General features: G+C 46.2%; 1 protein-coding gene across 3 annotated transcripts in view; it reads left to right on the forward strand.

Moving 5' to 3' along the window:
• NUCB2 (nucleobindin 2) overlaps window positions 1–25,408 on the forward strand; it is a 449,912-nt gene that overhangs the window by 346,463 nt on the left and 78,041 nt on the right. For all 3 annotated transcript variants that reach the window (XM_078681045.1, XM_078681047.1, XM_078681046.1), the window contains exon 11: window positions 15,770–15,940. In XM_078681045.1, coding sequence (XP_078537171.1) covers window positions 15,770–15,940 — 171 coding nt within the window. The remainder of the gene's footprint in view (window positions 1–15,769; window positions 15,941–25,408) is intronic.

Consider the following 25,408-nt stretch of genomic DNA (forward strand, 5'->3'; position numbering starts at 1 on the left):
AGAACACAGGGAAGAGCACGTCAAGTCCAAAGACAAGGAACCTGCTCATCAAAGTAAAATATTACAATTTCCAAGAAAGAAGGTAGCCAGCATTAAAATAGTTAAACATGCCGAGGATACTGAGGGCACAACTGAAAAACGGAGAGTGGGCCCAGACAATGCTAGACAGCGCAGCAGAAGTGACCATAGCTTGCAAGATCCTGATGAATCATCTGGAGACAGTGGACACGAATGAATGCATTCAGGTGGAAACTGCAGATACCAGAGTTAGCGAACCTCATAAAATATACGAGATAACATTACGTATGGAGGGAGATAAGACTAGGAAAGTAAGGGGTCTATTTTGGGATAACCTTTCCAAAGGCTATGACATCCTTTTAGCTGAGAAAGACTGGCCACCAGAGTTTGTCAGGGAGTGCCCTCATGGCGAAGAAATGATTATGCCTGCCTTCTCAAATCATATTCCAATTCATAAAAAATATACATATGCAAGAAAATGGGCAGTAGCCCAAGCTCCTGCATTATATAAAAATCATGTAGGATGGGATGAGGACTCTCTTCCTCACAAAATCCAGTTAAAATGTCAACCAACTGCACAAAGGCATTACCCAATTAAGCAAGATGCTAAAAAACAAGTCAGGAAGATATTCGATCAATTTGAATACCAGGGGGTGATTGAAACATGCACCTCACAAATGAACAATCCTTTGTTTCCTGTCTCCAAACCAGACGATTCATATCGTCTAGTTTTGGACTACAGACACCTTAACTCATGTTGCAAGACATTTGCAGTACAAAACTCACATAGTGCAGCACTAATGAATAACATCGTGCGCAAAAAATACAAAACAACATTAGATATCTCTAATGGATTCTTTTGTCAAAACATAGCACCTGAAAGCAGGTATTTGACTGCTTTCTCAATAATGGGGTCGCAGAAAAATTTCTGCCGACTCCCACAGGGATTCAAGAATAGCCCAGGATTATTCTCAGCAAGGGTAACAGAGTTACTACAAATGTATGATGATGAGGCATTATCTTATGTCGATGACATCTATCTAACAGACGATGACTTGGATACTCACTTGAAAAGAGTGAACACCATAATACTTGGGTTCGCAGCATAGGGTTACAAATTCAACTTTAAAAAGTCACGAATTGCCCATCTAACTATCCTGTTTTTAGGATATGAATTATCAAGTGAAGGCAAAAGCCTAGCAGACAATTTCTTAGAGAAGTGTGCTGTACTCCAAGCACCTAAAACGCTGAAGAACTTACAATCAATACTAGGTTTCCTGAATTTCGGAAGAACTTACATTCTAAATTATGCGGAGAGGGTTAAACCTCTCTATGAATTAATAAAACCTGATTTTAAACCAATCAATTGGACTCAAAAACACACAGAAATTTTGAGATCATTGCAAACAGACATGTTAGCTAAAACAAAATTGCAAACTCGCGATAACACGCGCAACCTTGTAATCCGAGTCATCCCAGGAAGATGCGGATTCACGTACCTGACCTCTAATGAGGGAGAAACGGTACCAATAGCTTACAAATCACACTTGTACACACAAGCTGAAAAAACATTCAGTCTTGCAGAAAATGTTGTAAATGCGGTTCAAACAGCTGTAGCAAGCGAAAGAGAACAAGCCCAAGGCAAAAGGATAACTGTTTTAACAGCAGAATCAGCCTTCGAGGCATTAACAAGCCCACGCAATTTAACTACCGTGGCATTGGATCCAAAATGGATACAATGGGAAAATTCTCTTGCTACAGAAAAAGTGAAATACTATTTTGACCCGGAAATGAAAAAACTAGAAAATTTGGAATATGAAGAAGAATATCCTCTGCCAATCTACATTCTGCCTCTCGAACAATATAAATGTGTAATCTACATGGACAAATTTGCACAACATTACGATGTAGAGAAAAAATTCTACAACGCAGCGTGCGCGATTGTTAAAGGTCGCTGGCGCTTGGGTAAATTCAGACCGTTAATTACCAAAACTGAATCACTCAGAAACTGTTCAACTCAGCGAGCTGAAATAAGATCTTTAAAGATGGCGCTTGAAAGCGCTGATCGCGAATTCCCCACACTAATAGTGTGCGATTCGCATTACTGCGTCAAATCTTACAATAATGACTTGCAGAACTGGGTTCAAAACGATTACAAAGATGACACAGGTGCCACAATAAAGCATAAAAAGCTTTGGGAACAGGTAGTTCTTTTGCAGAAAGAACTGCAAAAGACTCATGTGATACATACACTGAGTCATCAGCGTGATGGCGTTCACGCTGCAGGGAATTCATTGGCTAACACAGCCAAAGCGGAAGCAACTCAACCGGCTTCCGTAGCCACAAAAAAGCGTTCAGAAAAATACATAGACGGGGAAATCAAGCTGGCGGTAAAAACGTCTTCAAAAGGCGACTGTGCAGCATTACCCGTGAACTATCCACTCAATTATTCATACATAATCGATGCAAACTCCGTTCCTTTTGCTCGAATCCCTGGAGGGGGGGATAGAGTAATTCCAAACACGAACAGGAGAATCTTCTTGATCCAAGAAGCACATATGGGATTAGGTCTAAGGCACCAGATGATCAAAGAATCTCTGACAGAATTAGAATCAGAATATTGGTGGCCGGGGATGAGCCTGCAAAACTACAAATTTGCAATGAGCTGTCTAAACTGCAACAGAGATCGCAGTAGCGAACCGGCCGGAGCATTGCCAGGACCCCTATTAAAAAGCATAAGGCGATCTATACGCAAAATCAAACAGGAAAAATGCGTCCCAATTTATATCATTTAAGACTAAGATTCATTTAAAAATGTAGACACCAGCGCTTGGCTGACGCCAGAACTGTTATACAAAGATTTGCGAGTATATATCGGCACATACGCAATTGGCATGCTACATTCTGACCAGGGTCATGCTTTTAGCTCTCGAGCTTATAAGGAGGCCATGACCAGCATGGGCATTGCATTGCGGTACTCTTGTCCCTTCCATCCTGAGGGAAATGGGATTGTGGAAAAAAAAAACGAGACATAAAGCAATCTATAACGGCGAGGGTATTAGGTTCGGGTGATGGGTGGGTCCAACATTTAACAAGTGTCCAACGTAGTCTTAATAATCTGCCAAGAAATTCTCTAAAAGGTTTCAGCCCATACAAACTATTGTTCGGTACTAGAATGCATATTCAGGACTTAGATAGTCAGACTTCAGTGGTAGAAGAAAAATGCTTTTGATATCAAAGATCGTTTGGCTATTTTACAGGACTTAAATGAAACAAGAAAAGACCTGAGCAACATAAAGCTAAAACAGCAGCCAACAGCCACTGAAGATAAACCACCTGTCCCAGCAAGGTCTGTCTGGATTCCAAAGATTGGGGATCTGGTCAGAGAGAAAATCGTGGTGAAGAAGGAATTTGGGCCTTCTTACAGAAAAGCAGTACCTGTCTTAGCTGTCAGCGGAACAAGATCAGTAGTACTACCGCCCCTTGCTGGTAAAAAGGAGAACCGAGTTGTATCCATCGACCTGGTAAAACCACAATCATGTGGCCAATAATAAGTAGTAGGCCCAGTGGACTTCCAAGAAGTAGCAGAACACCAAAACTTGCTACAATACAAGAGGTTCAAACTGAGAGACTAATCACATTTGATAAACCTACAGTGAATCAAAAAGGACTATGCAACAAAGCCATGGAACTTATGCCTCTTAAAACCCAAATTGCAACAGTTCGTCAAGAAACACCTGTCTACAACGATGTAGCCTCAGACTATGCTAATGAAACAAAGAAAATTCCAAAAGCAAAGGAAAATCCGGAAGCGATTCCAACAATTGACAGAACTGCATCTGGCTACTTCATCAATTTCGATGACTTTTCTGAGGATCCAAGCGAGCCTGAAGAACAGCCAACTACAAAAACTTTTAAAGACAAAGTAACAGAACTTTTTCATCAACTCAAAGAAACCTATCTGATTTCTCCATGGATTGAATTTTGGATTGTGTTAGGTGTACTTTTCCTCCTGCTTTGGCTCATCATGGTTCTTTGTTTGGGAAAATTCATTGAGGGAAAATACAGTACAATGGACACAGCAAGTATGAACATCAACTTGGTCCTAAAGCCACACAAGTCATCTCACATCGAGAAAAGAGAACTATCATCGGTGAATGTCACACCCAATCCAATACCCGGTGGGGTAGCTTGGGACAAAACAGATTACGAAATCTATGGCCCGGTCGAGCTCTTGAAGTTTCTACACCAGTTTAAGGTTTCATTAAGTGACTTTGTAAAACCGAGCACATTCTCTGATGATTGGGACTTTGAAAGTATTAATGATATGATGTCAGATTTAGTAATGTCAGCAAAATTTACAGAACATGATTACTTGCAGGGTTCATCGAATTATGAGGAAATGTACTGCTACAACCACTTTGCACATCACTATTTGCATAAATCTGCTCAGCCTAGAAATGTTTTTAATTATAATCAATGGGAACATTGTGCAACTCTACCAAAAGGTAGTTCAAAAACATTTTACGAGAAATTCCCATACTTCTCAGGGTTTAACACAAGTGATGCAGAAACATTTTATTTCAAACTGTTAAATAAGACAGGAATGAAAACAATGCTGACAAACACTAAATTAATCTATTCAGAAGCATTTTATGAAAAAATGACTACATTTGGTTTTGATTTTTGGAAAAAGAACATTGAAAACAAAAACCATCTGGGGTACCAAAGATTGGCAGGTCCAAGGTATAGAATCAGTTTTTAGAGCCTGCATGATCCCAGAACAAGTAATATTCTTCAATTACACCATTTAACAGACTACTTGTCTTGGCCTAGTCAAGATAAAAGACTTAAACAAACCGTCTATTCCAAAGCCAACACCTGACAGTAATAGCACTACAGATGTTGAGATAGACGTATCACATATTTTTAACCAAACCGAACACATCCTGATTGGAACAAATGGTTGATCTGGCCCACAGACACAAATAACTGTCAAGATAGATTCCTGAACAAATTACAAGGGTTCAAATTGACCAGGCCAGACCCTAGATACTCCCAGAGACAACATCCAGGGATAGTTACAACATACAGTGTAGGAAAACTCAATCAATCAATCAATCAGAGCATTTGTATAGCGCACTACTCACCCAGAGGGTCTCAAGGCGCTAGGGAAGGGGGGTTCGCTACTGCTCGAACAGCCAGGTCTTGACTGGCCAGGTCTGCCTCGAATGGCTACAGAAATCCACACTGGCAGAAATTAAGCAACACTTGACTTTACTTAAAGACGGTGCTGACTTGCGTGATTTCATAATGGGACCACGCAAACAGCGCTAAAAACGTTTCATAGCGGCCGGTGTATACGCTGCGTACAACGAAGCTTGGAAAGTAATGCAAATTGAAACAGCAGAAAAAATACGGGAAATTGACCGTATTAATTTGGAAAAATCACTTTCTGTTGTGGACAATGGGTTAATGACTCTGTCTTCCAGAATATATTCACTGGACAGTATTGTATCATCTGCTATTGATATAATAGAGCAGGACTTACTAATGTTACAACACGGTCAGTCCCAATTGCGTTCTATTGTACAGCTTGGCTGGACGTTGAAAAATCTGCGTTCAGGCTACGTGCCCTGGCGTTTAATCAACACAACGTAATTCTTCTCTATCTTTAACCTTACTGATACACAAATCAGTTTGGCACAAAAAGGAGCAGACTATACGATTCTGAGCATTGAAAAACTTGAGAGATTACCATTGACAATGTCAGAAAGACCTGTCATTGAATGGATAATACACGGAACAATGACAATTCCGATAACAACTTTCCAATTTAAATAGTGTCAAGAGTATATACCAGCAGGCCAGTATGAAAGGTTGGGTAAAGGGTACATTAAGTCATCATGGGAATTACCTTACACACACACATGTTATAGTGAAAAGGAACAGAATGTATTTCTTAGTGGTAATAATTGTAAAAGATCACTGAGCGGTATACTTCTGTGTCAAGGTATTAACTTGCATGGGGCCTGTGAGGGGACTTCAAATAACCTTTCATGTCACCAGCATGGCACACCTGCAACTCGAATAGAGCCATTCTTTAGACGGCTTTCTAACGGGAGCTATATTCTAATAGTGGACCACAGATGTTGTGGCATGGTGCCAGGAAAAGCTTATCTCGTGAGCGTTAGTTCCATGGTCACTTGCTGTATGCAAGTATTGTATCCAAACAGCACTCCAGACAGGGAGGCGAAAATTTGGCCTTTTTTGAATATCTCTTCTATTCGAATTGATACTTTAAGCAGAATGAAGTCTGTTCTTTTACAGACAACTGTGCCCTTGACGTCATCAAAAGAAACGTATGATCTGCAAATTGCAAGGACAACGGCAGAGATACATACCCTTTTATCAACAAATTGCCCCGTGCATTTCGCAGAAATACTAAACCAAATCCTAAATATGTCTGATACCAGCGGTATCCCACATATATTTAAGACAATTTTTTCGGGACTGTTAACACCCTTCGAAACAGTTCTGGGCATTTTTCCTAATTTTGTCCATTCTGTCTTTGGCGGCCTACCACTTCTATTGGGACTCGTAGCAGGCATTTTATTTTTGATACTTCTGCTTCGATATGGCAAGCCAAATCGCAGACAAGACTCCAGCAACGATGGAAGAAACGATCCTAGCTATACGCTATCGGGACCGCATAACTAAAGTCCTAGGATTAGCCCGGATAAGAGATCTGAATATGACCTGGTTTCTTTCATTCAGACCCATCTGACAGAATTGCATCTTACCTGTGCTTCGATGTATGCTATGCGGAGAAGAATGCGTGTTGGACGTCTGTCTTACACTACCATCAGCAGTACCATTGGATACAGATACTTTGCTAAGTCCTGTAACGGCTCATGCATCGTGTTGTCCCCAGTGGCTACCCATTCTGATGACGGCATTCGTTGAGACTTCACCACTGCGATTAGGGGGTAGTGAAGTACGAGATGAGAGCAACATCACCCAGGTACGACCTTCTGTGAGCATTGCTGATCCTGACATCGATGATGGCAATCATTCTCACGACTGCACAGTTGCGGCATTTTCCAACTTGGTCGAACGTTCACCTGAAGCGGTAAACCACTTTTTTGAAAGTCTGTCTGAAATGATGTTCTCCCCTGAACAAAAAGAATAACTTTTAAGCAAACTAGTACACAGCGTTCCCTGAACTCTGAATTCGGCCTTCGGCTTTGATAAACAAAAGCTACTGAACATATTTGGAACTATATTTTTTTCTCTCTCCCCTGAAAGCGAAATTATTTTTTTTCCCGATTCCAAAATATTTACCCTTTTCTGGCACATGTACTCTGCTTGAAGTAGAACTATTCTTAGAGAACAGAGCTTCTATTTTTAGGAACTCTAGAGACAATATATTACCTCAGCCTCTAGCACATTTACAGCAACTGTATTTATATGTGATGAAATGGTCTCAACCTTCTTTTCTGTATTAAGAGCCATTTCATGTGTAAATTTCGCAAATCATTCATGCTGATATATATATATGCATCTTTTTTACTGAATGATTACACTGCTTGAACAGCGTACAGTACCTATAATCATTTTTCGTGTATATCTATGCACCATTTCAAATGCTAGAAATGTATTTTGGGGTGGGTTGAAATACACATGCACCTTTAAAATGTTTATTATTGCTTAGTTTTAGTAATGATGGACATTAGATCGTGGAGTGGGTATTGTGTTTTTATCTAGGAACCTAAATCGATATTTCTATTTTATGCCCTTGTCCGGTTATAATCAATAATATCCCTACAACGGCATAGTAATCATATCCATATTCAGTCGTAGCACATGCTGTCACATTAAGCAAGGCTACTTCCCCGGCCTCCTAGAAAGCACAACGAGTTCTCTAAACAAACCAAACCTCCAGCAACCTGGGAAATCCCCCTTGCTCTTGTTTTGATTTCATCCTAGAACTCCTGTAAAGCACTGTAAGAACGGCCAGTTCTTAGTGACATCTTTATTGACGTCTTTTGTCCAGCCTTACGTCAAACCCGGGACCTTTCAGGTATAAATATACCAACGTTGCCTTAAGCAAACACACGGTGGTGGTTTTGGAGCAGCGATCTACTTGCCCGAGAGCCCAGCTGATGCGAGAGCCCACGGACGCTGCCCCTCCCTTCTGATAGATACATCTGCCGTGTGGATTCCTCACCTTGTGAATACCCCTTGCGTCAGCAACATTCGGAAATTCTTTTTTCGTAGCCTCGCGCCGACGTGGACTCCTGACGTCATAGAGACACGACCTCGCTCGCGACTCCGCTGACGTCACCGACGCCTATAATAGGCCCATGCCGGCGTGATGACATCAGTTCCCTTTTTTCCGCGTCGTCGACGCTAACGGTTTCGGGATACTCTGTAGCCTTAGTACATTGTTACTTCGTTTCTTCGATTCTCCATTCTCAGATATTTCTGTTCTGTTGTCATGTCGACAAAGAAGACCGGGTTTAAGCCTTGCAGAGAATGCGGGAAGATGATGTCCGTTACGGACCCTCACCAAGACTGTATCTGGTGTTTAAGCTCGGATCATGACGTCGATGATTGTTCATCTTGTCAAAAGATGAATCCGAAGGCTCTTCGTGAGAGGGAATCTAAACTTCTTGTTGCCAAACTTAAAGCAAGTAAGGTTAAAAGATCCTCAAAGCATCCGAAGAAGTCGAGGTCGAGATCCAGTTCAAGGTCTCGAGAGGCGTCGGCCTCGAAGTCATCATCCGGTCATGCTTCCGGTTCCCACAAGAAGCATAAGAAGAGGAGACACAGATCACGTCATCATTCCAGATCAAAGTCTCCCAAAAGGATGAAGTCGAAGGTGATTCCTCCTCATGAGTCGGTAGGTGAGGCTTCACCTTCGGAGTCGGTGGTCCATTCTCCGACTCCTGTTCCAGATCCGACTCCGGCTCCGTCTCCGGCTCCATCTCCGGCTCCGGAAGACGCCGATGGAGTTCCTGTTGAGGAAGGGGCTTCGAATCCTGTTGAGGAAACAGATTCTAATGTACCTCGTGGTCAGCCTGAGCATCCACCATTCCCGACTCCAGGTCAGGACCCTTCTGCGTTTTTAAACGCGATGTATGGTGTTTTCTCGAGGTCGTGGTACCCCTCTGGAGCACCTTCGGGTCCCATGGGTCCAATGGCTTTCAATTTGGGTGTTCCACACTCGTATGCTCCGGCACCCTTCATGCCGTATATGCCGGCTCCGACTCCGTTGTGGCAGTACCAAGCTCCACCGAGGTCGACGCCGGCTCGGCCGAAGTCGACGACTCCGGTCCCGGCGTCGCCGACTTCCTTGGATTCTATGGGGCAGCCTTCCAAGCCCTCGGATTCGATTCCGAAGTCGGCTCCGGCGCCGTCGAATTCAGCGTTGGATTCGACTGCACTTCGAGTCAAAATGAGGTCTCGTAGAGAGGCTCAACGACTTCTGGAGGAGCAGAGAGTTAATGATTCTTCTTCTGAGGTGGAAGAAGGTGAATTGGAAGGGGATTGTTTCGAAGACCTGGCGGATGCTAGTGGTCTGGAGTTTTCACCGGAGTGGTCTTTGCCTTCTGGACCTGATGCTCCCTCCAGAGATGTCCAACCTTATCATGTTGTCATGAAGAAGGCAGCAGGACTTTTAGGTTTGACTTTGCCCTCTGTCGAGTTTAAATCGAATTTGTTGACAGAGGTTCTCCATTCTCCTAGTTCATCAGTGGAACCTTTGCTCCCATTTAAGGATGCCTTAAAGGATCCTATAATGGAAGTTTGGAAAAAGCCTTTTTCTGCTCCTGCAGTTGCAAAAAGTGTGGCTAGGAGGTATAGAGTGGCTCCTGAGGATCCTGCTTTCTTATCTTCGCATCCTTCCCCTGAAAGTTTGGTAATACAGGCCGCTTGCTCTAAGAAGTCTGTTGGGGCTTTTCCGCAGGTGCCTGGCGACAAAGAGGCAAAGAAACAAGATCAGGTCGCGAAGAAGATTTTTTCTTCGTCCAGCATGGCTTTGAAGTCTTCTAACGCCACTTGCCTCATGGGAAGGTACATCCATGCTCTTATGGACTCTATAAGTTCTTTGGTCCCTAAGGTTCCTGAAGCTAGTAGAAAGGACTTTGAAGAGGCTTTATCTGACACTCAGGCAGCGGCTCGTCAGGTCATCCAAAGTGGACTTGATACAACTGATTCTGTGGCAAGAATTATCGGCACGGCGGTTGCCACGAGGCGTTCAGCCTGGTTGAAGTCATCTGACTTCTCAGCTGATGTGCAGTCTGCATTATTGGATTTGCCTTTCGATGGCGAGGGGCTTTTTGGAAAGAAGGCAGACGCGGCCTTGGAGAGATTCAAGGACAGCAGGGCAACTGCTAGATCTCTGGGCCTTCAGGTCAGGGGTTCTACGACCAGAAAGTTTAGAGGGTTTGGTCGCTCTTCCTTTCGGTCGTATGGACCCGCTCAGCAGCAGCAGCAACGACAGCAGCAGCAGAATACCTTGTATAGGTCTTACAGAGGGAAACAGAGATCACGTCCTCGAGGTCGTCAAGTCTCTTCCTCCTCCACCTCCTCCAACCCCCCAGCCACAGAAAAGCAGCCCTAGATCCGCCATTCAGGATCATGTGGGTCCAGTGGGGGGCCGGCTTACCTACTTTCTACGAGATTGGGAATCGGTTACATCAGATCTTTGGGTTCTCAATCTCGTAGAAAATGGGTATGCCCTTCCCTTTCGGGAATTCCCTCCCAATTACCCTCCTTGCCAGGGATATTGCTCAGAGGAACATCTGTTACTCCTACAGGAGGAAGTCCAAACACTTTTGAGAAAAGTTGCGATAGAGGTGGTTCCAGAGCAGGAAAGGGGTCAGGGATGCTACTCCCGGTATTTCCTGATTCCCAAGAAGGATGGCAGGCTTCGTCCGATCCTGGATCTCAGGATCTTGAATTTTTATCTGAAGCAGGAGAAATTCAAGATGCTCACCCTTGCTCAGGTTCTTCAGGCTCTGCTGGAAGAAGACTGGATGGTGTCACTCGACTTACAGGATGCGTATTTTCACATCCCAATCCTGAAGTCGCACAGGAGGTATCTCCGTTTTACGGTGGGTTCGCAGCACTACCAGTTTGCGGTCCTTCCGTTTGGACTTACTACTGCACCTCGGGTCTTCACCAAGGTGATGGCAGTGGTGGCGGCGCATCTCAGAAGATCGGGGATTCCGGTATTCCCGTATCTGGACGATTGGCTGATCAAAGCGGAGTCGTCAGAGATTGTGCTTCATCATCTGCAGGAGACAACCCAGTTGTTGTACAGGTTGGGTTTTTCAATAAATGTACCCAAGTCTCACCTGGTGCCCTCCCAGCGCAACCTGTTCATAGGTGCAGTACTGGACACAACCGTATGTCGTGCATTCCCTCCCCCTCAAAGGATTCGCGACATACGGGAGATGATTCCTTTATTTTACAATGGAGCGGTCGTTCCAGTCCTGAAGGTCCTTCGCCTGCTCGGTCTGATGGCTTCATGCATTCTGTTGGTCAACCATGCACGCTGGCACATGAGGGCGCTCCAGTGGTGCCTCCGCAAGCAGTGGTATCAGCACAATGGAGATCTCAGGGAGTCGGTGAGGATCTCCAGAGAAGCTGCAGCATATCTGTCTTGGTGGGGCGTGGAAGGCAATCTGTCCCAAGGAAAGCCTTTTCAACTTCCCCCATCGGTGGCCACGGTGATATCGGATGCATCCACTCTCGGGTGGGGTGCTCATCTGGGGGATCTGGAGGTCAAGGGCCTTTGGTCTCCAGAGGAAAGGTTGCTTCACATCAACCTTCTAGAATTGCGGGCGATACGTTTGGCGCTCAAGGCCTTCCTCCCTTCCCTTCGCGGTCAGTCTGTTCAGGTCCTAACGGACAACACGACCGCGATGTGGTACATCAACAAGCAGGGAGGAGTGGGGTCGCAGTGTCTCTGCAGAGAGGCTCTGCGTCTCTGGTCCTGGGCTCAGGACCATCAGATTTGTCTAATGGCAAATCATCTGGCCGGGGTGTTGAACGTTCGTGCAGACAGTCTCAGTCGGCAGTTCTCTGCCGACCACGAGTGGAGGCTTCACCCGGAGGTTGTTCACGACATCTTTCGGATGTGGGGGACTCCTCGGGTGGACCTGTTCGCCACTCGCGAGAATGCGCACTGCCTGTCTTTCTGCAGTCTCCAGTATCCGATGCAAGGAGCCTTGGGGGACGCGTTTCAGTTGAGTTGGAAAGGTCAACTCTTTTACGCGTTTCCCCCCATACCCTTGATTCCTCGGGTTCTGAGGAAGATTCGCCTAGACCGGGCCCAAGTCATATTGGTCGCCCCGGATTGGCCAAGAAGGGTGTGGTATACAGATCTTCTCCACCTCTCCTCTCACCCGCCGCTCCGTCTCCCTCACAGGGCAGACCTCCTCTCTCAGATGGAGGGGCAGGTTCTACACCCCCACCTCCAGACATTGCACCTTCATGCCTGGAGATTGAACGGGGCAACCTGATTTCCTTTTCCCTCCCGCCTGACGTTGTGGATGTCATCTTGTCAGCCAGGCGTGACTCCACTAATTCCATCTATTCTTATAGATGGGCGAAATTTGTCTCGTGGTGTGGGGAAAGGTCTATTGATCCTTTGAAGGCCCATTTGTCTCACGTTCTCCAGTTTGCCCTTTCTCTGGCGCAACAGGGTCTTGCCGTTGCTACAGTGAAGGGCTATCTTTCTGCGCTGTCAGCTTTTCTCTGTTTGCCTGACCAGCCTTCTCTTTTTAAGTCACCTGTGGTTTTAAGGTTTTTAAAGGGCCTTATTAATAAGTTTCCTCCTGTCCCTTTTATTGTGCCTCAGTGGGACTTGAATCTGGTCTTGACCTTTTTGATGGGTGCTCCTTTCGAGCCTCTCCACAAATGTCCCTTGAGGCTTCTTACCCTTAAAACGGTCTTCCTCGTTGCAATAACCTCGGCAAGGAGGGTAAGTGAGCTTCACGCTCTTTGTCACAAGCCCCCTTTCTTGTCCATACATGCTGATCGAATGGTTCTCAGGACCAGGGCTGCTTTTCTGCCTAAGGTGGTAACTCCCTTCCACCTAGGACAGTCCATTACTTTACCTTCCTTCTATCCTCCCCCTCACCCTTCTAAGGAGGAAGAGAGATTGCACCGTCTGGACCCTAAGAGGGCGGTGTCCTTTTACTTGGACAGATCCAAGGACTTTCGTTTGGAGGACCAGCTCTTCGTTGGATTTGCTGGCTGCAAGAAGGGAAGAGCGGTCCATAAAAGAACTTTATCGAGATGGATCGTCCTCTGCATAAAGATCTGCTACTCTTTGGCCGGTAAGGAACCACCAGAGGGTATAAGGGCTCATTCAACTAGAGCTAAATCTTCGACCTCTGCATTGGCTAGAGGTGTGCCTGTTGAGGATATTTGTAGAGCGGCAACTTGGTCTTCCCTCCACACTTTCGCGAAGCATTACTGCTTGGATTCCGAGGTGAGGAGGGACGGTCATTTTGCACGCTCTGTCCTTCAGGATTTCCTGGTCTAGAAGAGTGGACACCCTCCTCCGGGAGTGGGGACTGCTGTGGGACTCTATTCACAAGGTGAGGAATCCACACGGCAGATGTATCTATCAGAAGAACAAGTTACTTACCTTCGGTAACGCTTTTTCTGGTAGATACTATATCTGCCTGTGGATTCCTCACTGACCCACCCGCCTCCCCGTTGTCCACTCTTCTTTGCCAGAGTTACTGTATTGTAATGTATATATATTTTGTTGTCAAGGAAATGTTCCAATTTCTTTCCTGCTTTTGCTTAACACTGTGTGTTTTGCCTTGATTATTGTGTACTATGTATACTTGTATATTTCTACTGTCATTGGTCCGTCCGTGTGCCTCGATGGCACGGAAAAAAGGGCGGAACTGATGTCATCACGCCGGCGTGGGCCTATTATAGGCGTCGGTGACGTCAGCGGAGTCGCGAGCGAGGTCGTGTCTCTGACGTCAGGAGTCCACGTCGGCGCGAGGCTACGAAAAAAGAATTTCCGAATGTTGCTGACGCAAGGGGTGTTCACAAGGTGAGGAATCCACAGGCAGATATAGTATCTACCAGAAAAAGCGTTACCGAAGGTAAGTAACTTGTTCTTTTGACGCACTGAGAGAGACGCTGTCTTTTCTCCTGCCGAGAAATCCAGCTCCGGTGTTTCCAGATACCTTCGCGGGTTACTGGGATATCGAGTCCTGAGAGAGAGATACAAGACCTCCTGCTTTCTAATTACCCAGGTACGGAGCTGACTAAACCCCTAAAGAGAATTCTTGAGTCAGATTCTTAGCAAAACAAACTTAACTTAAACTGCTACTTATTTACTCCTTCCCACGTATTAGGCTTAGGTCAGGTACACAGGGGTAGGCGTATTTAGAAGCACCAGTTGAGTACGTTAGTCAATGTATATATGTATATATTTTATCTATTTTAAAGTATCATATGGCTAAGAAACCATATCAATGCTTTTACAGTATTATTTTATAATCCTCCTTTTACTGTACGCACTTTACTTTACTATGAGTATTGCAATTGTGGCAATTCATTTCTCTTGCATGAGGAAGAAGACTGCTCAATAAATAACACCTTTTATTGAAAACGCCCGTCTTTCTTTTCTCTGCATTCTGGTGAAACTAAGTACGCACATTTGACTGAGTGAAATAGCTGTCTATTGTTTTCACACGACTCTAGAGATACACTCTTATTCTGAGGGAGCAAAGTTGTCATGTTATATGGTTGTCGGAAGCTAATCCCTTCTTGTCTAATTTGGAAAGTTAATTCTTTCTTGAACATTCGAGAACGTTTCTAGTGATCTCTGAGCTAGGTGGCAAACCTTAAGTCTAATATAGTCAGTAGAGACCTAGTTAACCTCAGTCCTACGTCTACACTGCTGAATATATTATTCCAATGCGCAGAGCCTATTGGGAATATAGGAACTACACTACATAACAACTTTGAGAAGCATCTGTCATCCCTGTAACAATGTGTAGATCTTTCCATACTTGTTACTTTTAGGAGAGGGCCTAGGGGTGATACAATAAGTTTCTGCGTGCCATAAATTAAACTTAAAGGAACCGATGTTCTACTATTTGCTGTGTATTTGTTTGCTACAGCTGACAAATATCTACATAAAAAGCTGCTGTGAGTGTGCCAAACAAGATTTATTTCACTGCAACCCACTTTCCAGCAGTTCATAGCTTTTTGATCTAGTTAAATTATGTGCCTGAATATTGAATTTGAAATGCAACAAGTTGTGTTTATCTACACTAATGTATTAATGTAGGTGTATTCTCAACATAATCTTTGTTTTAGAATGACTTTAAGCACCTTATATTGCTTGCTCAGTTGTAAACAATAAGGCTCACGTAAATGAACCGACCACACAGCATTGTTTTTTTGTTGGACTAAAACGTGTTCTGAGAATCGAATGTGAAAATATTCAAATTATTTTGTTGTTCCAAGGCTATTCACTATTATTTTGTCTGTAAATTGGAAAAAGTAAACCATTTGTAAGCTATAGATGCCACGTGATATACTGCAAAAATAGATTATTGAATAACTTTAAATGTCCCTTTAGTTGGGGACCTGTCTCCAAAACAGAGTTCCTTATACAGTGATTAATTAGGGTGCATTTCTCAAAGTTTTCTGTTATCTATTTTCTGTATTATTTATTTACTTTTCTAACCAAATCTTACAGACACTGGACCAACAACAGCTGTTTACAGAGGAGGAGCTGAAGGCGTATGAAAGTCATATTGCCCAACAAGAATATGAACTTTCAAAAAAGGCAGAAGAGCTTCAGAGACAGAGGGAGGATTTACAAAGACAGCATGACCAGCTTCAAGCGCAGAAACAAGAGCTTCATCAGGTATTACTTCTACGCTGTGAAGCATTTAAATCCAATACACTGCAATTCCTATAATCATTGAACACCCTGCCTGTTTTCTTATGGAATGTCTGTCGTGTTTGGGAGTGCACCAGAATGATTCTGTACTACATAACAAGCAGCAGTATGTTGCTGGCATAGTGCCTTCTGTGGCCACCTCTTCCATCCATACAGATTCTCATAGTTCAAACCCTATTCATTTATCATTCCAAACACATTTCTTTCACAGTGTTAACTAGTTCTGCTCATCCAGATTCCTATTTGTTTCTTTTCAGTACCTTTTCCTGCCTGTCTACTCGATAATATTTGCAGCCTGGATGACTTTCTTAGCACACATTACTGGATCTCATCCATTACAGGTCCCCAGTTAAATCACCATAAATTCGGTGGAGCCTTAGATTGAGTTTTTATTATTTTTGTAACATTAAAACCACAAGCTCATTCAAGACCTGTGGTGATATTGGTAACAGCACACTTAAACCAGCCATAGAGGTTCTTCACACTCCTGTCTCTAAAGTGCTCAACGCCATACAGAAAAAAAAACTGTCCAATGACTTGAGCCCTCTACTTTGAAAAAAAAAGTTACTTCTTCAGTTTCTGCTGCGGTTTCTGTAGTCCAAATCAACACACTTTCCATAGTGAACTATTCTACTCCATTGTAGAGCAAAGCACATAATGTGTACACTATGGTAACAAATGTTTGTGCAGCTACTGTTTCCGGCAACATCATTTTGTGTTTGTTTTTTAATCTGCTTCCGTTTACATTTGAGCAAATCACTATACATGACTAAAACAAGAAGGATTACATGCCAAATACAGAAATATGTCCCACATAATTTGTCAACATTGAAAGCCGCATCTTCCAAGGTCACTTCCAGAGAAGGTGAAGAACATAGTCTTGAGCCTATTCCTGGAAATGTAGTCTTGGATAAAGTTTTGCAACTTAAACACCCTCAAACAGAGAACTTCAAATCAGATAGAAGGGGGTGTGGTCAACATGGCGGACGCAACTTGTTGAGCTCTGTCCGCCGTTGTCCTGTGACCGCGCTGTTTGGGCGCTGGCGTGCTCATTCTAGATGGCGGAGCCAGAATACAGCCTCCCGGTCCCTGTGGTTTGGCACCGGAGTGGGGTTCAGAGACCAAAGAGCGTAATGTTGACATACTTAGTGTCCGGGTTGGCCTGGTCGTGAGGAGCATCACAGGACCACAGACACTCGTTCCTTGTTGGCGAGAGGGCTACAAGTGCTGGTGACTGCAAGGGCGGGAGGAGCATTCTGGCCCTCAACCCGGTGGCATGGGGGACTTCACTAACTCAGTCTGCTGATCCGGTTGTGTAGGGAGTTTTGCTGAGCCCCCCCATCCGAGGACCACTTCCAACTCTGTTCTTGGGATCTGAATCTTTCTTCCACCTGGTTATTCGGTGTTACTGGTGCCTTTTCCCACTTCTATGCCCCATGCCCTTTCTTGGACTCGATGGGGTGGATCCACCTGGTGGAGGGAGTAGGACTCAGTTGTGCTGAATCACTCTCCCCTCACCCGCTCCGAAGCACCCTCTGGGTCACTTTGGGGCCCCGGGGATTAGGACCGGCTGCTCGGACTGCCCGGGCCCGCATCTGGAGCAAGCGGGTTTGCCCTGGGCAATTCATCTGGACTGACAGGCCCTAGGCGGGCCACAGCTTTCACTTAATGGAGATACCAGAGGACGCCCATGCGTTGCTCCCCCCTATTGGCTGCTGTTACCTCGGAGCATCATGTGCCTTGATAAAGCCCCAACATCGCAGGTGAAAATGAAGAAATTCACTGTCCCCCTACTGGAGCAAAGGGAGGACGCAACAGCTGGGAAACACAGGCCTTATCATCCAGGCCATTCAAGAATCCAAGACTGAGTTGGATGTGAAATTTGTAGAGGTGAGGTACAACCTCACCCTTCTCAGACAGGACTTAAGACAAATGACTGAAAGGGTTTCTAAGGTAGAGGAGAGGATCTCCTGCCTGGAGGACACCTAGTAGCATCTCTCGTCTGAGGTGACCCACCTGACTTGCGATGCGAAGACCCATCAAGATCGTACAGAAGATGTCGGAAATTGGGCCTGGCGCAATAACCTTCGCTTCAAAGGTTTTCCAGAAGATTCAGAGGATCAGGATCCATGCTAGTTTCTGCAGCTTTGGCTAGACTTTTGGATGAAGCCTGCGTATTTTGCCTTCTGCTTCGTTATTGAGTGGGCACATCGCTCCTTGGCCCACAAACCTCCTCTTGGGGCCCCTCTTAGGCACATGATCGCCCTTTTTTTTTTTTTTTAACTATAAAGACCATATTGCAATGCTTCGAGGAGCCTTCCAAGCCAAAAACTTGATGTTTCAATTGGTCCATATTCTGATTTTTCCTGATTATATGCAGGAGTGCAGAACGAATACAAATCCTACAACCAAGTCAAGGCGAAACTCTTCTCCATGCACTTCTGCTACATGTTGCTCTACCCTGCTAAGCTACAAGTGATTAACCATTCCATTATTATGTTTTCCAATTCCCCGTCAGACGCCTTGCAGTGGCCGACGGAGCGATGTCCTCTCTTAATTCTCCTTCCCTTGCGGGTCTGCCAATCCCCACCGCTCTGGCGCTGGGATCTCAGGCACATTGAGGAGTGGTAGAAGTCAAAAGAGGTCTCAACGGCATGTGGCTGGAGCAACAGTGGCGGACACTGCTTCTGAGTCAGATGAAACTGCGTGGCGGGCAGAGGGTCTGAATGCCCCCATTGAGGCCCACAAGGATTTGTACTTGACTGTAAGGTAGCCCACTTTGTGACTTTCTTTTCTGCTGTAGTGCAATGTTTAGCATGCCGGCAACAGGATATCTTTTGACCAGGTTTTGTGTTGAATGCGTTGGCGGTCGCGGGGGTGGGTGGGTCCTCTCTTGTGCCTAACACCTCCATCCCTCTAAGTTCATAGTTGACTCCAAGTTTAATTTGGGATGGGCGACAGATACTTCTTCGGTGGGAAGTATAGGGAGAGGGGAGTTTGGGGAGGGGGGGAGGGAATTTGAGCTCTTTCCTTATTGTCTTGGGCCTTACTTAACTAAGTTGTGCCTTCAGTTTAGCAGCTCGCCTGGCTTCATGCCTTATCAGCCCATTCTTAAGGGCCATCGGTTCACTTTTGGTTCTGACACGCGTTAATGATCTCTTGAGCACACTGGGGTCTGTCTATGCTTAGTTTCCACCGCACCCCCAGTGCCTCTCTTGACACTCCTGACGCGGAGCATCAATGGTCTCCTGGTCCTCATTAGGCAGGGGGCTATCTTCCAGTTCATACAGCGACATGCCATGGGGGTCCTCCTCCAAGAGACGCAACTACAGGGGCAGCACTGCTATTCCTGGTCTGTAAAGGGTATGACAGGTTTTTTCCTGCAGGACACACTAGGGGATCCCCAGTGTGGCCATTCTTCTTCACAAGCCCTTCCCCTTGCTGTCACAATCGTGACCAGAGACCGACAGGGGCAATTTATCGCTCTGGAGGCTTCTGTGGATGGTTCTTCCTACAACCTAATGAATGTACACATCCCCCCAGCATTGCACCAGTCCATACTCAAGGCTGTCAGTGAGATACTTATTGCTCTCCTTCAAGGGAAGTCCGTCATGGGAGGGGACTTCAATGACATTATGGAGACCAGGGATTGGTTTGGGTCATGGGGTAGCCCTTAGCGGTGCAGCCATGGCTTGCAGGAATGGGCTTCTAGCCTGGGCCTCCACAGGGCCCGGTGAGCTTGGCACCCTGGTGCTCTGGAGTACACTTATACATCGGCTGCACACGTTCCCCTCTCTCGTATCGATTACTAGTTTCTTGCCGCTTACGATCTCCATTGCAGCTCAGGGCAGAGATTTCACTGGGGGTATCCGATCACGCTCCAGTCCTGATCCGATTTGACACCCTCTCTACCCCAGGGGTCTGACCGACCCAGTGCCTTAATGCCTGGTTACTTCATGATGAAAAATGTAATGAATATCTGACCACAGAATTGACCTACTTCCTTGATTCAGATGTGGGCTTCATGAAGTCGGCCGCCACCCTGTGTAAAACCCTTCGGTGCCTTGTTCCTTTTTGAAAGGCGCACATCCGAACAGACTTAGCTTAGTCACTGAACTGGAATCATCGATCTTGACCCGGGAGCGTGAAGATCCTAGCTCTCTTTTTTTTAAAAAATTTGTTTTATTGTTGCATCAGAGTATACGGTACAGTGCAAATAAGCCGCTGACGTGGCCTCAACATTCAGCCATGCGTGCAACGTGTTTTTTGTTTATACAACTGGTACAAATATCCAATTCCTCCAGAAATCGGTACATATCATGCAACCATGTTTGCAGATCAGAAGACAGTGAGCCTACATAGCCAGGAGGACAGTGAATGATAACAGGAATATAAAGTCCCGTCTCAAAGGGCGTTGGATCAGGGCCTGTTCAGTCCATATAATGGTGTTACCAGAAAACGGGGGGGACAAAACTGTGGGGGGGGAAGCATGTGGGCGCTAGCGTGGTCGAAATACCGGTGATGGGTGCCAGGGGGGGGAGGGGGGGGACGGGTCCAAGGAGCTATTCAGCCTGCACTCCTGAAGGGTGGGAATTCTATCAGGATGCAGGGGGTATCCGGAGCCTGCCCTAGGGAGGGGGACAACAGACAGACATCAACGGTCTTCTCGGGCCGGGATGAAGATCCTAGCTCTCGCTCTGAATCCTAGTGGTGCCAATTAGAACTGGACAGAATATCCATTTATGCATGGAGGAAGCCTGGAAATGCTGGATGGCGTCAACACACCGGTTGTATGAGTGGGGTGACAAATCCAGCAAATTGCTGCACCGGGTGGACTACTCACCAGGAGGCCTCCTGTGTTGTCCCCACATTGAGACCGAATTGGAAGAGTGGATTGAGGTCTCCACTAAGATCGCTGTAGCTGTTGCTCATTTCTGTGAAGCTTTATGTGAGAAGTTGGCCTGATATATGATGCTCACTAGTTCTAGTGACCACCTTGTATCAGTCCAAACAACCCTTATGGTGATTGGTTGTAAGTCAACCTTATAGACCAGCTATCCTAATGGTAGCATGGACAAAGCAGTCTTAGGCTAAACTCTTTTGGCATGTGAAGCCAGCTGTTTTACCACAATATAACCCCTTGAATACCAGATGAAAGGACACCACACAGGTTGTTATGAAAATAAACAATATATTTATTAATAACAAACACCTCTGAACTCTTTATGAGATCAGAGGGCTAAGCACTTGACAATCTCTTAAGAAAAATACGATAAGTTGCACAAAATTACAATGGTGCCCTAGGGGCACGGCAAACCATATACTAAGTAAATGGTATAAGGAAGTCGATAGAAGAATGGAGCTGTCCAGAGGCTGTAGGATCGCTGGGACTACACTACCCTAACTTTAGGTAAGTAATAGGAGGCCCACGGGACGCGTGTGCAGAGTGTGAACTCACACGCGAGATGCGTAACAACGTCTATGGACAGTACAGTTCAAGAAAAAGGTGAGTACGGACAATCCTGACTAGTTAGGACTAAAACGACTGTGAATCTGGACACTAGGAGAGTCAATCTACCCTTGAGCACCGAAATGCTCTTGTTACCTCACCCACGGGCTGCGGGTGCATAGGTGCGAAGTCGTGTCGGGTTTCTGCGTTGAAATCTATGGAGCCTGAAAGAAAAGATGCTGCAGGCGACCAGGAGGAAGATGTCTGGTGTGATCCAAGGGTGGATCAGGGATGCTGAAGACCTGAAAGCAGAGGGGACAATGTTCAAAGTCACTAGCCAGTGACTGGAGTGGAACCAGGAAGGAACCAGATGTCGTCGTCGCGATCAGGTGAAGAGTGGGCGCTTGCCTCTGCAGTCAAGTGGACCAGGAGGTGTCTTCGACGACCAGGATGGAGGCACGAGCTGTCCCACGCAGGCTCTCGCTGTCGGCGGTGTCGGATCCGGATTTGGAGTCAACAGGCCTTGGCAAAGGCAACCCACGCGGTGAGTGGAAACGGCGTCTGGAGTGGACCAGGAGGGTCCAGGGTGCTCCTCTTTTGGCAGGGAACAAGGGCCAGTCTGGAGCAACCAGACCAGCAGTGTAGTTTTCAAGGATCGTCGTCTAGGAGGCCACTAGCCAGCCGGCAAGTGACCAGACAACGCGTCGAGCAGCAAACAGGCAGAAGGGCCTCACGCAGATCTCGTGGATGCTGGAGGGCTGATCTTCGGTGCAGGGGCTGCTCGGGGCTGGGGCTTCTCAATCCCCAAAGCACTTGGTGGAGTTTACCTCAGAAGTCGTGCTGGAAGCGAAGTGCAGTTTCTCCAAGATGGCCGGTCCCACGTGTCTCGTCGCACCCACGGATCTCAGCTGTGCTGCAGATGTGAGTTGAGGTCGGAGAGGTCTGGGAATCTGGGTCTCGTCGGGCTCTGAAGTCTGGATCCTCGAGAGAAGACGACAAAGTGAAGCCGCTGGACGCTTGATGGTGCCTGCAGTTGCAGGGTGGACACTCCTTGCCCACAAGGGAGATTCTTCAGTCTTCTGTGGAGCATAACGTCGAAGTCCAGAGTTTCTTCTTGTAAAAGTTGTTCAGGATAATCTAATTTGGAATGGGACCAGCTCCTACCTTTATCCTGCTAAAGGGGGCTGTACTACGACTAGGTCCCTCCTATGGGTGGGACCAGGAAGGGGGGTGGTTACACCCCCTATCCTTTGTCCGGTTTCGCGCCAGAGCTGGGGCTGGAGTGCCCCAGCAACTGAGGAGGTCAGACTTGTGTCTGTGGTGGCAGCATCCATTTTGTGATGCTGAGGCTCGGGTTAACTTTAACCGGGGTTCACAGTTACATACATGTTGTGTCCCTCTAGAAGGGTGGAATGCTACCCCCGTCGCCAGAATTGGCGAGGGGGTAGTATTCCAATTCGTATGACACCTTACTCGACATGTTTTGATAATGCTATACCAAAGTTTGCATTCAACCGCGAGGATTATAATGCACTTAAGAGTATATTGTATAGCGTTATCATGGAACAGCTATTAGGACTTGGTTCCGCAAGCTGCAGACAGGCTCAGCTCATGCTAGAGCACCATCTCACATTTTTCCAAGCACTCTGCCTTCAGGATTGATAAGGCCTGCCATAGGAGTCACTGATAGGAATATATGTGTTTCCATTTTGAGGTTAGATATAGGTAACTATATCTACAGCAAAGGGTGATTACACCACCTTGCCCCAGCTGTCTTACCAGCCAGTTGTGTCTGTTTAGATGCCCAGCCAGGGGTGGCATAATACATGCTTCAGCCCCTGGTAGGCCCTGGGTACACCTATGCCCTGGGTACCTAAGGTACACTGTACAGGGACTGATAAGGTGGCCCAGTACCAATTGGTAAATGCACCTAAAGTACATGGATGTCAATTTAGAGAGAGAACAGCTAGGCTGTGGGTCTGATTAGCAGGCCCACAGCCAGGGAAAGTTGTAAACCAGTGAAGCAAAAAGCAAAAATCTGGGGTGGCCATAGGATTGCAGACCCTACTCTCCTACATAACTTCCCCCCCCCCCCAAAACTTAGGGACATCAAACTAAGCTTGACCAGGTGAGTCTTCCTGTTCTAAGTGGAAATACCTGGAGAGACCATCTGCATTGCCATGGTCAGTCCCTGGTCTGTGCTCCACTGTAAAGTCCATCCCCTGTAGGGAAATGGACCACCTAAGAAGTTTGGGGTTTTCACCCTTCATTTGATTTAGCCATAAGAGGGGCTTATGGTCGGTCTGAATCTTGAAGTGAGTTCCAAACAAGTAGGGCCTCAACTTCTTCAGGGCCCAAACCACAGCAAAGGCCTCCCTCTCTATAGCTGACCAACGTTTCTCTCTAGGGGTCAACCTTCTGCTTATAAAAGCAATGGGCTGGTCATGACCATCAATATTCAGTGGAGATAGAACAGCTCCCACACCCAACTCAGATGCATCTGTTTGGACAATGAAGGTTTTGGAGTAGTCAGGACTCTTGAGAATAGGTGCAGTACACATGGCCTGATTTAGGTCATCGAATGCCTTCTGACAGCTAACTGTCCACTGAACTTTCTTTGGCATTTTCTTGCTTGTCAAGTCATTAAGTGGTGTCACAATGGACCCATAATTTTTGACAAACTTCCTATAGTAACCAGACAGGCCCAAGAAAGCTCTGACCTGTGTCTGGGTGGCTGGAGGAGCCCAGTCCTTTATGGCCTGTATCTTGCTCTCCAAGGGTTGAACCTGGCCTCCACCTACAAGGTGGCCCAGGTACACAACCTGACTCTGCCCTATCTGGCACTTGGTGGCCTTGATAGTGAGGCCTCCCTTTTGCAGGGCCTCCAAAACTTTACTCAGGTGGATCAGGTGATCCTCCCAGGTGGAGCTGAAGACAGCAATATCATCTAGATATGCTGCACAAAAGTCATCCAACCCAGTGAGGGCTTGGTTCACCAACCTTTGAAAAGTGGCAGGTGCATTCTTCAAACCAAAGGGCATCACCACAAACTGGTAATGACCTCCTGGGGTAGAAAATGCTGTTTTGGCCTTGGCATCCTCAGCTAACCTGATCTGCCAATAACCAGCTGTTAGGTCAAATGTACTCAAGAAAGTTGCAGAAGCCAACTTGTCTATGAGTTCATCTGCCCTAGGTATTGGATGGACATCCGTCTTAGTGACAGCATTGAGACCCCTGTAGTCTACACAAAACCTCATCTCTCTCTTACCATCCTGGTTGTGAGGTTTTGGCACTAGAACTACAGGACTAGTCCAAGGGCTCTCTGAGGGTTCAATGACTCCCAATTCCAACATCATTTGGACTTCTTTCTTTATGCAGTCCCTGACGTGGTCAGGTTGCCTGTAGATTTTACTCTTGACAGGCAGACTGTCACCAGTGTCCACCTCATGGGTGCACCAGTTTCTCTGACTGGGTGTCAGTGAGAACATTTGTCTAAAGGATTGAAGAACTTCTTTACAATCCTTTTGTTGATGCTCAGAGAGGCTGTCAGAAAAGACCACACCATCAACTGACCCATCATCAGGGTTCTGAGTGAGCAGGTCTGGGAGAGGGTCACTCTCTTCCTCCTGTCCCTCATCTGTTGCCATGAGCAAGCCCATTTTTTCCCTGTCGACAAATGCCTTGAGCCTGTTAACATGAAGCACCCTGTGGGGGCTCCTGGGATTTCCAAGGTCCACCAGGTAGGTGACCTCTCCCTTTTGCTCAATAATGGTATGGGGTCCAGACCATCTGTCTTGGAGAGCTGCTGGGGCCACTGGCTCCAACACCCACACCTTCTGTCCTGAATGATAAACAGTTAGGACAGCCTTTTGGTCATGCCAAGCTTTTTGAAGTTCTTGGCTGGCCTCAAGGTTTTTGGATGCCTTCTCCATGTACTCTGCCATCCTGGAGCGGAGACCAAGTACATAATCCACTATGTCAAG

This window comes from Lissotriton helveticus, chromosome 3_1 (assembly GCF_964261635.1).
Source record: "Lissotriton helveticus chromosome 3_1, aLisHel1.1, whole genome shotgun sequence".
Classification (NCBI taxonomy): Eukaryota; Metazoa; Chordata; class Amphibia; order Caudata; family Salamandridae; genus Lissotriton; species Lissotriton helveticus.